At 42.1% G+C, this 15,634-nt stretch overlaps 1 protein-coding gene across 4 annotated transcripts in view; it reads right to left on the bottom strand.

Moving 5' to 3' along the window:
* The window catches only part of INTS4 (integrator complex subunit 4), a 42,606-nt gene that overhangs the window by 10,011 nt on the left and 16,961 nt on the right, over nucleotides 1–15,634 (bottom strand). For all 4 annotated transcript variants that reach the window (XM_006131918.5, XM_014577971.4, XM_006131919.5 and 1 more), the window contains exons 11-18: nucleotides 14,773–14,978; nucleotides 13,893–14,035; nucleotides 12,922–13,037; nucleotides 11,053–11,186; nucleotides 9,593–9,750; nucleotides 8,284–8,377; nucleotides 5,682–5,762; nucleotides 70–200 (exon numbers count right to left, since the gene is read on the bottom strand). In XM_006131918.5, coding sequence (XP_006131980.2) covers nucleotides 70–200; nucleotides 5,682–5,762; nucleotides 8,284–8,377; nucleotides 9,593–9,750; nucleotides 11,053–11,186; nucleotides 12,922–13,037; nucleotides 13,893–14,035; nucleotides 14,773–14,978 — 1,063 coding nt within the window. The remainder of the gene's footprint in view (nucleotides 1–69; nucleotides 201–5,681; nucleotides 5,763–8,283; nucleotides 8,378–9,592; nucleotides 9,751–11,052; nucleotides 11,187–12,921; nucleotides 13,038–13,892; nucleotides 14,036–14,772; nucleotides 14,979–15,634) is intronic.

Below are 15,634 nucleotides of genomic sequence, written 5' to 3'. Positions count from 1 at the left end.
CCAAGCTTGAGAGAACTGGATTTTTGCAGTTAACCCATTCAAGAAGCTTTCCCTGCAGGTAATTCTTACCCTCTAGTAGTACGTGCAGTCACTATAAGTTGTAATGCTTTGGCTTGCAATCTCATATGGTGAATAGTAACCACTTGTCTATTTTCCACTCCACTGTACATAAACTCCATTTTGTAAGTTTCTTCCATAATCTGCAATATAAACACCACATGATTAATTCTGTCAGATTTTGTGCAGCTGCTGTGTGTGTGTGGTTGTCAGAGTTAGAGACTATTACTCAGGCGGAATAGCATCTCAGTCTTGTTGTAATTCCAGTTGAACTACTCCTGGAATAAAGTAGTACCCAACCTATGTAAAGGGGATTAGAATCTAGCCCTAAATAAATAAATAAAATGCATGAAACCTTGCAAAAACAAGGGTGTTCAGGGGAGGTGTGTACATGCTCTATATCTACCTCAGGTGGACAAGCAGGATAGAATGGATATAGTATACTTATAGGATATAGTATACTTAGATTTCCAGAAAGCTTTTGACAAGGTCCCACACCAAAGGCTCTCAAGTAAAGTAAGTTGTCATGGTATAAGAGGGATGTTGTCATGGTATAAGTCATGGTATCAGTCCTTTCATGGACTGATAACTGGTTAAAAGACAGGAAATAAAGGGTAGGAATAAATGGTAAGTTTTCCGAGTGGACAGAGGTAACTAGTGAGGTCCCCAAAGGTTTGTCCTGGGACCCATCTTATTCAATTTATTTATAAATGATCTAGAGGAAGAGATAAAGAGTGAGGCTGCAAAATTTGCAGATGATACCAAACTGCTCAAGATAGTTAAGACCAAAGCAGACTGAAGAGCTTCAAATGGATCTCACCAAACTAAGTGATTGGGCATCAAAATGGCAAATGAAATTTAATGATGATAAATGTAAAGTAATGCACATTGGAAAAAAATAATCTCAACTACACACACACACACACACACGAACTAATTTAGCTAAAACTACTCAAAAGAGAGATCTTTGGGTTATTGTGGATAGTTCTCTGAAAACATTCACTAAGTGTGCAGCAGTCAGGTAGCACTTTAAAGACTAACAAGATGGTTTAAGGTGAGAGCTTGCGTGGGGCCGACCCACTTCTTCAGATCTGAAGAAGTGGATCGGCCCCACGAAAGCTCTCACCTAATAAAGACTAACAAGATGGTTTTTTAAGTACTACCTGACTGCTTTTTTTTTTGTTTTCCTGAGATCAGACTAACACAGCTACCTCTCTGTTACTTTTCAGTGTGCAGCAGCAGTCAAAAGAGTAAATAGAATGTCAAGAGTCATTAAAAAAGGGATAGAGAATGAGAGAGAATATCTTATTGACTCTTTATAAAACCATGGTATGCCCACATCTTGAGTACTGCGTACAGCTGTGGTTGCCTCAGCTCAAAACAGATATATTGGCATTGGTAAACATTCAGAAAAGGGCAACAAAAATTATTAGGGGTTTGGAACAGGCCCCATATGAAGAGAGATTAAAAAAACTTGGACATTTCAGCTTAAAAAAAAGAGAGGACTGGGGGGGGGGGAGATATGATAGAGGTCTATAAAATCACAACTGGTATGGAAAAAGTGAATAAGGAAAAGTTATTTACTTATTCCCACAATAAAAGAAGTAGGAGTCACCAAATGAAATTAATAGGCAGCAGGTTTAAAACAAACAAAAGGAAGTTTTTCTTCACTCAGCCTGTGGAACTACTTGCCAGAGGATGCGGTGAAGGCTAGAACTTTAACAGGATTCAAAAAAGAGCTGGATAGATTCATGGAGGTTAGGTCCATCAATGGCTATTAGCCAGGATGAGTAGGAATGGTGTCCCTAGCCTCTATTTCTCCGGAGGTGGGTGACAGGGGAGGGATCACGTGAGGGTTACCTGTTGTGATCCCTCCCTCTGGGGCATCTGGTATTGGCCACTGTTGGCAGACAGGATACTGGGCTAGATGGACCTTTGGTTTGACCCAGTATGGCTGTTCTTATGCTTCTATGTTCTCTCTTTCCCAATGCCATTTCTCCTTGCACCCAGTTTCAAGCTACCCATGCTGTAAGTTTTTTTGGTGCTCACTAATCCACTTCTGTGATAATTGTTCTGATATAGTAAGATAGCACGAGAGGTAAGCACAAAGCAGCAGTCTCAAAGACCCTGTTCAGATTTAAGATCTAAATGAGCATTTTCAGGTTTGTCGGGATTTTGATTTTTAAAAAGAGTCCAGTCCTCTCGCAATCAACTTTGCAGTCACGAATGCTTAACATTCAGTTTCAAATTTCAGCTACAAAACAAGTCATTCTGGATTCTCTAAATATATAGTTCACAGCTCAGGCAGTAAGTTATCCCATTTGCAACATTATATATAGTCTACTATAATGTAATGTGCACAAATAAATTAGAAAAATGCTTAGATTATTAAAGAAGATTGCTACTTTCTCTGCAAGTAGCACTTCATATTTAACTCAAGTACTGCAAAGTTACACTACAATCATGGAAATCGGGAGAGATTCCTGAAGACTGGAAAAGGGCAAATATAGTGCCCATCTATAAGGGAAATAAGAACAACCCAGGAAACTACAGACCAGTCAGTTTAACTTCTGTGCCAGGGAAGATAATGGAGCAGGTAATTAAGGAATTCATCTGCAAACTTCTGAAAGGAAATAAGGTGATAGGGAATGGCCAGCATGGATTTGTAAAGAACAAATCATGTCAAACCAATCTAACAACTTTTTCTGATAGGATAACAAGTCTTGTGGATAAGGGAGAAGTGGTGGATGTGGTATACTTAGACTTTATTAAGGCATTTGATACAGTCTCACATTACCTTCTTATCAATAAACTAGGCAAATACTACTTAGATGGGGCTACTATAAGGTGGGTGCATAACTGGCTGGATAACCGTTCTCAGAGAGTAGTTATTAACGGTTCACAGTCATACTGGAAGGACATAAGTAGGGTTCCACAGGAGTCTTTTTTGGGACCGGCTCTGTTCCATATCTTCATCAACGATTTAAATGATGGCATAGAGAATACACCTATTAAGTTTGCAGATGATACGAAACTGGGAGAGGTTGCAAGTGCTTTGGAGGATAGGGTTAAAATTCAAAATGATCTGGAGAAACTGGAGAAAAGGTCTGAGGTAAACAGGATGAAGATTAATAAGGACAAATGAAAAGTACTCCAGTTGGGAAGGCACCATCAGCTTCACACACAGAATGGGAAGTGACTGTCTAGGAAGGAATACTGTGGAAAGAGATTTAGGGGTCATAGTGGACCACAAGCTAAATAGGAGTCAACAGTGTGATGCTGTTGGAAAAAAAAGCAAACACGATTCTAGGCTGCATTAATAGGAGTGTTGTCAACAAGACATGAGAAGTCATTCTTTCGCTCTACTCTGTGCTGATTAGGCCTCAACTGTATCCAGTTCTGGGCACCACATTTCAAGAAAGATATGGAGAAATTGGAGAAGGTCCAGAGAAGAGCAACAAAAATAATTAAAGGTCTAGAGAACATTACCTATGAGGGAAGACTGAAAGAATTGGGTTTGCTTAGTTTAGAAAAGAGAAGACTTGAGGGGGGACATGATAGCAGTTTTCAAGTATCTAAAAGTGTGTAACAAGGAAGGGAGAAAAATGAAGGTTAATAAGGACGAATGTAAAGTACTCCACTTAGGAAAGAACAATCAGTTTCACACATACAAAATGGGAAGTGACTGTCTAGGAAGGAGTACTGCAGAAAAGGATCTAGGAGTCATAGTGGACCACAAGCTAAATATAAGTCAGTGTGACACTTGCAAAAAAAGCAAACACATTCTGGGATGCACTAACAGAGTGTTGCGAGCAAGACACGAGAAGTCATTCTCCTGCTCTACTCTGCACTGACTAGACCTCAGCTGGAGTATTGTGTCCAATTCTGGGCACCACATTTGAATAAAATGTGGCGAAATTGCACAAGGTCCAGAGAAGAGTAAAAAAATAATTAAATGTCTAGAAAACATGAGCTACGTTGAACTGAAGGAATTGGGCTTGTTTAGTTTGGAAAAGAGAAGACAGAGGGGACGTGATGGGGGGTTTCAGGTATCTAAAAGGGTGTCACAGGGAAGAAGGGGGAAAATTGTTCTTCTTGGCCTCTGAGGATAGGACAAGAAGCACTGGGCTTAAATTGCAGCAAGGGAGGTTTAGGTTGGACTTTAGGAAAAAGTTCCTAACTGTCAGGGTGGTTCAACCCTGGAATAAATTGCCTAGGGAGGTTGTGGAATCTCCAACAATGGAGATATTTAAGAACAGTTTAGACAGGCATCTATCAGGGATGATCTAGACAGTGCTTGGCCCTGCTGAGAGGGCAGGAGACTGGACTTAAAGATCTCTCAAGGTCCCTTCTAGTTCTAGTAGTCTATGATTCTATAAGAAAGTTTACCCTCTCCTTTCATTTTCTGGGAGTGAGCAGCATGTGCAGAACTGCCAGTAAAGTTATTTCAATCAGAAAAAGATTTACAAACATAACAGACTTTTATTTCTACCAGTCTTCAAGGAAGATGAAGACAAACTAGGAAAAATTCAGAGGAGAGCAACAAAAATGATTAAAAAAAAATCTTGGCGTGTTTAGTCTTGAAAAAAGACTAAAGGAGGACCTGATCACTTATTTGAAGATTAAGGACTGTTACAAAAAAGATGGTGATCAATTGTTCTCCATGTCTATGTAAAGTAGAAAAAGTAGTAATCAGTCTAATCTGCAGCAAGGCAAATTTAGACTAGATATCAGGAAAAATCTTTCCAACTGTAAGGATGGTTAAGCGCCAACATGCTTCCAAGAGAGGTTGTGGAATCCCTGTAGTTGGTGGGTTTTAAGAACACATCGGACAACCACCTCTCAGGAATGGTCTACACTTACTCGGTCATGCCTAAGGGAAAGGGACAGCTCCAAGGACATCTCAAGGTCCCTTCCAGGCCTACATATATATGATTCTAAAGTGACTTCAGCACAGCTGATCTTGTGAGCATCTGTCAGACTACAGTTAGTCTCACACTCAACTACAATGAAATCAACCTGGGCAGATGTTCTGAAAATGACATGCAGAGAGCTTTTAGTTTCCAAAAGGAATTTAAGTTATTGAAGGTGGAGTTCAACATAATCCTAGGGTTCAAAAAAGAATTAGATACATTTTAGGTCCATCAATGGCTATTACCCAGAATGGGTAGGAATGGTGTCCCTAGTCTCTGTAAGTCAGGAGCTGGAAATGGTTCACAGGAAAGGGATTACCTAATGATTATCTGTTCTGTTCACTTGGGTATCTGGCATTGGCCACTGTCGGCAAACAGGATACTGGGCTAGATGGACCTTTGGTCTGACCAGGTTTGGCTGTTCTTATGTTTGGTTGAAGCAGTTGACTCATAATTTAGATATCACCCAATTATCTGCTGTGTAATTTTCTCTTTAAAAAAACAAACAAACAAACAGCATCCAAACAATTCTGAATATCTTTGGTACATGTGGAGTTATATGCAAGTCAGCCTATTATTCATCCTATACAACACACAGATTCACATTGCTTCTGGAATCCAAGTTCACTAAAGTCTATTTTATTTAAATAGAGGCATACAGAATACTTAAACAAACCTGCGCTCAGGAAGACATGGCTTCTGCAATCTCACCTGTTTTGCAGCAGCTGATGCCAAAGCATTCTGTTTCAGGTAGAGAGGAGCTGCCACATTCCACAGTTTTTCCTGGAGGGCCTACAAAAGAAACCCATGGAATACTGATAAACGTCCAAACACAATAATTTAAAAGTAAAAGTGCTTTGCACTTCCTTGCAGGTCAAAAGGCAGCACTGACAATTTCTTCATTCCTAGAAAATGTATTGGCCATATTTAAAAACATTAGCAAAAAAACCCCCCCAAAAAAACAAAAAAAAACCCAAAAAACAGAAAATGGAGGAATATGAGAACTCCATATAATTATGTAAATACACCTTATCCCCCACTATAGGAGTCACATGTAAAAGCTATACTCCAATATGAACATGAATTTATTAGCTTGTGGTTACACAGGAAGACCCAGGGAACCAAGTTGCAGAACATTTAGGGTGTCCACTACAGGCAGTCCCCGGGTTACGTACAAGATATGGACTGTAGGTTTGTTCTTAAGTTGAATCTGTATGTAAGTCGGAACTGGCATCCAGATTCAGCCGCTGCTGAAACTGACCAGCGGCTGACTACAGGAAGCCCGAGGCAGAGTTGCTCTGCCCCAGGCTTCCTGGAATCAGCCGCTGGTCAGTTTCAACAGGCTGAATCTGGACACCAGTTCCGACTTACATACAGATTCAACTTAAGAACCCCAGGAGTCCCCAAGTCAGCTGCTGCTGAAACTGATCAGTGGCTGATTCCAGGAAGCCCGGGGCAGAGCAACTCTGCCTCGGGCTTCCTGGTCAGCCGTTGGTCAGTTTCAGCAGCGGCTGAATCGGGGACGCCTGGGGCAGAGCAGCTGGGGTGCTGCCGGGTTGCTCCATTAGCACCACTCCTCGGCGCTACTGGACCAACCCAGCAGCACCCCAGCTGCTCTGCCCCAGGCGTCCTGATTCAGCCGCTGCTGAAACTGACCAGCAGCGGCTGAATCAGGATGCCTGGGGCAGAGCAGCTGGGGTGCTGCCGGGTTGGTCCAGTAGCGCCCAGAGCTGCTCTACCACAGGCATCCGGAGAAAAGCCTGGTCTCCTGGGGGTGGGAGGGCGCACTAGCTGTGTCCCCCCTCCCCCCAGCAGACCAGGGAGACGCGGGCGGCGGGACCAAGACGCGCCGCGGTCCCGCTGCCCGGGTCCTCCGCGGCTTTGCTCCCCGTCTCCCTGGTCTGCTGGGGGGGGGGGGGGGGGGAGCCAACAGACTCACCTAGAAGCAGACCAGGGAGACGGGGAGCAAAGCCGCAGGGGACGCCGGCAGCGGGACAGCCGTGGCGCATCTGGGCTGTCCGCATCTGGGTTGTCCCGCTGCCTGCGTCCTCCGGGGCGAGAAAAGCTGCTCCGCGTCTCCCTGGTCTGCTGGGGGGGGCTACCCCCCCCAGCAGACCAGGGAGATGCGGAGCAGCTTTTCTCGCCCCGGAGGACGCAGGCAGCGGGACCGCAGCACATCTGGGCGTCCCGCCGCTTCCGTCCTCCGGGGCGAGAAAAGCCCTGTTCGTAACTGTGGATCCGACACAAAGTCGGATCCGCGTAACTCGGGGACTGCCTGTAGTTGGACTTGCTCTTAAAATCTTGGCCCACCAGCTTCAAACATGAGCAAACAGATTTAGTTCTGCTATACCTGGGACCTTCTGATCCCAGAGAGGCTGGGAAGGGACATGATTTGCTTCTAGGTGAGTCTGTTGGATCACACAAAATACTTAAGGGCAGTGTTAATTTCCTAATTAAAGGAGCTGAAGCAGCACTGAAGGGGGGTCTCACTGTCCAATGTGTATAGGATTTTACATTTTATGGTCTTTCCAGATATTCTAAATTAGTCATGATTTCATGCAGATCACTGCCTTTTCCATGCTGCTTTGTGATGGACTGTCTCACCTAGGCATGAGTACTTCCCTCACCTACTCCCCTAGCACCATCTCGGCAGGGGGAGGCAGATGTGCAGTGGGGGACTGGGCATGAGCCAGGACTCAGCTGTCCCAGCTTGCACCCGGTTCTCTGCTGAGCCTCTGGCCTTCTAAATGTAGTAAGAGCCGCCAAGCTCTTACATTTAAAAGGCAAAGCCACAGCAGAGTCCCACGCTGCGCCTCTCCCTTTTAAATGTAAAAAGAGTCGCCCAACTTTTAATAATTTAAAAAGGCAGAGCTGCAGCGGGGGTAGCTTCCAGGGGCAGGAACTAACCCTGCTGCAGCTCTGCAGTTTTCTTCTTTATCAACAAATCAAATTCCATCCACTATTCGATTAGCTGATTAAATGCAATTTAACATCCTTAGTTTAGCCTTGATTTTATCTAGCAGTAACACAAGGAACCTACAGCTTGCATATTATAAAACACTGGCTTTATCAAGCTAGCAAAAATGAAGGGACAAGAACCTTATTACCCTCCATTATAGGACCAAGTTACAAAATTCAAACAGCCCTTGATTGCCAGGCCTGTGCTCAGAGCACTACTGAACCCAAGATTTCACCATAAATCAGCAGCTTTTGTAAGTGGTTAGACTCACTAGCACATATGAAATATGGCAAATGCTAGATTTGCTCACCACAGACATGATTCTATGCTCTAGGAAAACACATGAAGCCTAACCTTGATGAGGAGTAGTTGACACCGAAGGTAAGCTGCAGAGAAGTCTGCTACCCCTGCCAGTTCTGACTGAAGTTCTCCAAGTCTCTGAAGGTCACTGGAACAAATAAGAAAAAATGCAAAATTCAGATGCATTAAAACACCACCACAAAGCTCTGTAAAGATGAGACAATAAAATGTCAATTTTAACATTCCAATCCTGCAGCAGTAGCAATGATGAAGTTACCTATTTATGTATTTTACCTCTGCCCACCTCTATAACCACACCAAAATGTGTAGAAGAGCAGCCTGCACTAGGAGACCTACCAGCTTCTTTCCTCTTCCCATATTCTGACATGAGCAGCAGTTAGTCTGTCATCCAGCATTATTCTGCATCTCTATGGGAACCACAGAGCACCGTGACTCCAGATTTAATGCAAACATTCCAGATATTCTAATGCAGCAAAGAACCAATTTGTATTAAACTGCTGGGAAATCTTTCTTCTGATGCCAACTATGACAAATCAAAAACCTTTTCAGACCACACTTGAAAGAGAATCCTCTGAACTGTCATTCATGCTTAAATTCGACACTTTACGCCTAAGTTTAAACAAAGATGCTAATTATCTTACCCATTACAAAGATAGCTTCTCCAATTATCACCTCTAATACCATTAGCTCACAGACATTTACCTCTCCCCTCCTCCCCACCTCTGTTCTGAAATTTGATTTGTCCTTTTCATATGTGTTCATTTTTTTTTTTAATTGTATCCTTTGGTATATATGGTTGTGACAATTTTCTTCCACTATTTGATCTGAGGAAGTGGGTCTGGCCCATGAAAGCTCATCACCTAATAAACCATCTTGTTAGTCATTTAAAGTGCTACATAGTCCTGTTTTTTGTTTCAATAAGGGAAGGCGCTCTGTCCCAGCTTGCACCGAATCCAGGAGCTACCCCCACTGTGGCTCGGCAGTTTAATGTAGTAGGAACCAGGCACACAGGCAGCCTGGCTCCTACTACATTTAAACTGCAGAGCCACAGCAGAGGTAGGTCCTGGACCCAGTGCGAGCCAGAAGGGTCTGGAAGTTACCCCCGCTGAGGATCTGCAGTTTAAATGTAGTAAGTGACGTCCAGTTATTACTACGTTTAATATGCAGAGCTGCAACGGAGGTAGCTCCCAGACCCGGTTCGAGCCAGGACTGAACTGGGCTTACCAACAGTTGGCATTTCAAGATGGGAATTATAACAACTCTTCTGACAGCAATTAAAAATAACGTTTAGCTCTTATTTTCATCACTAGATCTCAAAGCACTCGACAGTACTCAGCCTTACCGAATGGTGAATTCCAGCAGCTCTTGTGTGCTCTGGGGGTCAAGGTGCTGAAGGTTGTAAACTCTCTCAAGACACTGCTGCAGGAACTGTTGGGAAGGATCTTCATGAGGGGTAACACTGGGGGAAACAGGGGAGGATACCAGTTTTCTACCTGGCAACTGAGCAAAAAGGAACACACACAAATAAACAAGCTAAATCCAGATGACAAAATTAGTTTGGTCACAATTTTGTGTCTCAGCATTTAAACAAGAATTCTACAAATGGGAAACAACAATATATTTTTCTATTTCAGAATTTGCATCAAAGCCTTCAGTTTCACATCTTCATTACACATCTCTTTGCAGTTCTAGAGTTCCTCCTCTCCTCTCACGATATCAAAACACTATATAATTAAACTAAAAAACACCTGAATGGCAGGCATTCCCATCTATAAAACCAGGATAGTTAACAACTGTCTTTGCCAAGATTGCACACAGTGAAATTCTTCCCCATGCAGAAGGCACACACTAAGCCGGTGTATCCCAATTTTATTTGGCCACAGAACCCTTTAAAAAAGAAAAAAAAAGCCGCTGGTGGAAACTGGTCGATCCCCCCCCCCCCAATCAAAAAAAAGGGGGGGGGGGGAGTGTCAAGCAAAAAAAAAAGAAGAAAAAAGAAAAAAGAAAAAAAAGCCAGCCCACCCCTAAGAGCACGGCGGCCGGCGGCCCCAAGTGACCGCCCAGCTCACACGCCCCTAAGACCACTTCGGGGGGGGGGGGGGGAGGTGATGTGATCGTGTTCTCACGGAACCCTTACTTTCACTTCACAGAAACCCAGAGTTCCACGGAGCACTATTTTGGGAAACACTACACTAAGCTAATGGGGCACGGGGACACAGAGCATCAAGGGGCAATCCTACTCATAAGTAGAAGGCTTAAGTGGAATTGAATCATGGGCCTTGTTGCAGGACCTCTGCTGCAGAGCTATGAAAAGAACTCAGGAGTCCTAAATAAATAAATTAATGGAGATTGCCTATATCCTAGAACTGGAAGGAACCTTGGAAGGTCATCAAGTCAAGTCCAGTCCCCTGCCTTCACAGCAGGACCAAGTACCATCCCTGACAAATTTTTGCCCCAAATCCCTAAATGGCCTCCACAAGGATTGAACTCACAACCCCTGGGTTTAGCAGGCCAATGCTCAAACCACTGAGCTATCCCTCCCCCCTCATCACCACTATACTCTTCTCTTTTATATGGTTGATTATTCTCTCACTCCACCCCACCACCAAAATATTACAAAATCCATACTGTAATGAGTTAGTCTCTCTCTCCTTCTCCTTCCTCCCTCTCCCCCCCCCCCCCCCTCAGCATTTACCCCACTGAAGGAAAGTAAATGGTTAAGGAAAGTCAGACTTCTGAAAACCAAACAAGAATAAAAGACTAATGCAAAACCGAAGTGCAAACCAAGGAGCCTCAACTTACTCTCAATGGAGGGACAAGATGAGAAAGACTGTCACGAAGATAGGCATAGTGTCGGAAAGTATGATCCGAGAACAGCGCTGGCATTGTTGGGCAAGTTTTGGCAGCATTAAAAATAAGAACCAAAACTGCAATATCTATTGAAGTGGGATGTTAAGGGAAAAGAAGGTAATTTTTAGATTCTTTATGGATAGCAAGTTAAGAAACATTGGACACTTCCTTTGCTGCAGATTATTTATAAAGTTCTGTCCAACACGGGCAAAAAACCTCAAACACCTCTCTGCCAGATAAACATATGGCATATAGGTACTATATTACAGTACACTTCACTGACACTGGTGAAAGGACAGCACCAGCATCAACCATTTAATGTTTAGGAAGTAGAGATGTAAGTGACTAGTTTAGTAGTTGACTACCCGATAAGCCTACGTTGTAAGGATGTTAAATAACGATTAATTTACTAGTCAAGTAGTCGATGGAATTTCCAAGTCTGGCACCTGCCCCTGCTGCAGCTCTACAGTTTAAATGTAGTAGGAGCTGCTGGGCTGTTGATAAAATTGTATCGAGTACACGATTAGTCAATTACTCACTTCTTAACATCCTTATTAGGAAGTAATGTGAAGATTGTGTAAACTAACACACTGTGGACTGGAGTAAGAGAAACCTTTTAACTCAAATGGATTCCCAATTTTCTCTAAATCTTTACTCAAAAGGACAAATGTATTCAATTATTTGCATTAGCTATCTGGTTAGGTATAAATCCCTCCTTGCATTCAATTCAGACTCTCCTCAATTTCTAAAAGGGTTTATTTTAGTTTCCTTTCTATAGTATAGCTTCTCTCTCATGCACCATTTACCCAAGCTTTCTGTACAACTACAAAGCTTGGGTAAATGGTGCATGAGAAAGAAGCTATACTACACAGAAGTAGAGGGGGAAGAGAATAGTTCCAGTAGAACTGTTCTAAGCATTTTAAACAAAGTTTTGTGTCTGCAATTACTGAGATGAGAATGGAGGAGAAAAAAAAAACTAAACAATGGCATTTTATATCTCCATAGCATCTTCTATTGTCTAAGATGATGATGATAACACTTAGCACACACAATGTTTTAGATGTTCCAGTGAAGCCATTAATTTATTAAAGATTTATGACAGAAACCAAAGTGTCCCACAAACTATAAATGTATAGCTCATCTATAATTTAGCCATCTCTGGGGTGAATGACACCAGCCAACCAGAACTGCAGAACAGTCAAGGAAAGGGAAGTTTTAGCTAAATGTTCCATGGCACATCCTTTGCTTGCTGAAAGTGCTAATGGATCTTTAAAGTTCATGCAGATCTTGGTCTTTAATGGACTTATCTGACAGACCCATACACAACAAATTGCAAGGTACCTAATTAATTCACCTCAGAGGGATAAAGGACTAATTTGATCCTGATGGCATTTGAACTAGGTAGCATAGTTATTCCAAAACCTGACCCCACCATTGGACTGGTAATAGAACTAACAGAACAATGAACAGCTAAATAGCTGACATAATAGCTTGTCTTTTTACCAATAGAAGTTGGCCCAATACAAGTTTGAGCTTGCACACAGCCCTTTTTCAGGTCTGAGAAACTAACTAACCCGAAAACTTGTTTCTCTCTCACAACAGAAGTTAGTACAACAAAAGCTATCACACCACTCCCCATGTCTCTAATATCCTGGGAGCAACACAGCTACAACAGCACTGCATAGTGAAATAGTTTACTTTACTCTGAAGCAGTAAAATGAATTTGATTAGAAAAATTTGCATAAGTCTTCAAGTAAGCAAAGACTTTCTGACAGAAATATGAAAAAAGGAGGGGGAAGGAGGAGGGGGAAAAAAAGATACAGGCTGGGTCATCCATGTCAGGCTCAGGGGTGTCGAAAAAAGGATGTGTACTCAGCAGCTCTGGGACCAGTGGAAGCACCAGAGTAGGATGCCTACTTCCCAGGAACTTTAAGCACCTGAAAAATGCACAGTTTAAGAACATTTCTGAGTAAAGAAGATTTAACAAAATCATTAACATTATAGCACATTTATATTATAATAGCCCCCAGAGGACCCAATCAAAATCAGGATCCCAGTGTGTTAAGTATTTCACATATATATCCAATGACAGTCTTAGTTTTGTTGGTCCCTATCAAATGTCAATGAAACTGAAAATGTTTGAAAAAACAAATAGAAAAATGGAGGGAGCAAAAATAAATGCAGTCTAGTTAAATTGTAATTATTTTATAGACAGAAACCTGTCTGCAAAATGCCAAATACACTTTGCAGTGCTATGTATAATACTAAATTAATTAATTAACATACCACCTTTACTAACCCTTTTTTTGTGTGTTAAATATCCAGAATATATTTTAAGTGGCTTTTTGGAAAAAGCGGTTTAAAATAAATACTTATAAGGATTTTAAAATAATAAGTTCAATTTGAATCCACATTTTGTATAGTATTGACTTGTTTATTGTTTCCATTTTTAAAAATCCAAAGCAACTCTCTTGTGTTGTCTATGAAAAAAAATCAATGTTTGTTATGGAGGTCAAGTAGACTCCAGCCCCCACCCAACAGCACAGTGTGCTCATGAATAATATAGTTAACAACTAGTATAAGATCCAAAAAATTCTATTTTGAAGGTCAGTATAAAGAATGCCTAATACAACTTCTGTTCAGAATATTTACAGAACAAGAAAGCACATGAATGGTAACCGTATCCCTCATCTAAATAAAATGTGTACTAGCTATATGGCTTATTTATTAGAATAAATATGAAAGCCAAAGAAAGCAGACAACCAAGAAGCTTGTAGAAAAGCATTTCTTACTTCCATATGGACTCTCTGTCAGTAGGATATTTGGTTAGGTTTTTCAGCAGCTCTACCAGTGCAAGATGGATGCCTTCTTTAGTTGAGACATTGGTGCAACACAGTAGTTCATGAAGTGCTTCCCTGATGTCTCGGGAGGAATCCTAAAAATGAAAAGGCCAAAAGATTAGCGTGCACCTGTATATAGGCATATACACATTTTGAAGATGTTGATTCCTTTTATTTGACTTGTAGAATTAATCCCACAGGATCTCTAAACTCACTGTCTATTTACAATAGGTTACAGCAAAACACACAGGAACATCAGTCCAGCTCATCTGAACTCAGCCAAGATGTCTCACTTGCTTCCTTTCATAGACACAAATTTCTTGACTCTTCATTCTCTCAAATGGAATACAATACATATGGGCAGAATGAGCCATCTGCTCTCCCTTCCCCTGAGAGGCAGCAGTGTGGGTGGCAGGAGGGAGCCAGCGCTCGGGAGGAACCCACTTAACCTGCCCCCCTCGCGCTGCTGCCTCTCTATCAGAAGGTGAGAGACGGTACATGTGGGAAGTGTAGTTTTCAAGCCAGCTGCCCGCACGTATCGGCTTTCACAGAGCCACCTGCCCTGCATGCTGCTGCCTCTATCAGTATGGGGAGGGATGGGATGGGGTGAGAAGGCAGTTCAGAGGAAACTGATAAATCCAGTGGTTACACGTTTACACAAATGTACATTAATTAACACCCCTAGTTTAAACCATGCTCCATATTGGCATATGTCTTGATTTTTCATATCCCCCCCCCCCCCAAAAAAAGCCCAACAACCCCACAAATGTCATACATTCTAGGAGGTCAAAGACAATTGACATGGGAAGCTCTTTCCAAAGAGAACACTTGCCTCCAACACAGCTAGCACAGTATCGAGCTGGTCCTCTCGCAACGTAATATTGTTAGAGATTTTTCTCATCGTGTGTATCGACTGTAATCTCACCTCTTCAATCTCATCATTAAACATATCTACTAGAAAATCAAGACACTTCTCTGCAAAAGAAGGTGAAGACTGAGCCAGCATACACAGGGCCTCGACTGCAGCAATTCGAACCTCTGAAAGAAGAAAAAAGAAATGTTATTTACTATTATTTTTAATACTGGTCAAAAGCAATACCACCTCAGGGTCAGAATTCTAGCTATGCAAGAGTCAGGCTTTTGATATGAGATAGCTAAGGAAACTCTAGAGATGCTCTAGGGGCTCAGTTAGGTAGAACTCATTGTCTCCAATTGTCAGTTCTGAACAGCACAAGCTACCATTTGCAAGTGACACTGAAGGTATTTTCGGGTGAGATAAGAAAACAAGATACTAGATTATTTGAGAGCCATGGCATGTTTTACTGGAATAGGGGTATAACCTTGGTCAAATAACAGTTTGGAAATTACATTCTGCCTCCCTATAGTCTTCCTGACATTTCAATTGTCTAGTGTATTCTTCACATCCTTTTTTCACTTACTGTTTAGTTCTCTATGTACTGCTGGAAAGTTACATTTCACCCCAGGGTGACTGTACTTCAATAGCAGAAAGAGTGAACCCTATTTTTACAGCTCTGTGATCCCTCAGGAGAAGGGAAGAGGTACTATGTGAATCATTGCAATACATATTATTGCAAAGACCAGAAGAGAAACCCAAACCACGAACACATATTCATGCTGTAAAAAGCACTGCAGGCGTCTGAAGTATCTCCACATGTAATCCATTAAATGAAGGG

This window comes from Pelodiscus sinensis, chromosome 1 (genome assembly GCF_052426305.1).
Source record: "Pelodiscus sinensis isolate ZL-2025 chromosome 1, ASM5242630v1, whole genome shotgun sequence".
In the NCBI taxonomy this organism is placed as follows: domain Eukaryota; kingdom Metazoa; phylum Chordata; order Testudines; family Trionychidae; genus Pelodiscus; species Pelodiscus sinensis.
This window is presented reverse-complemented; position numbering and strand designations above follow the sequence as displayed.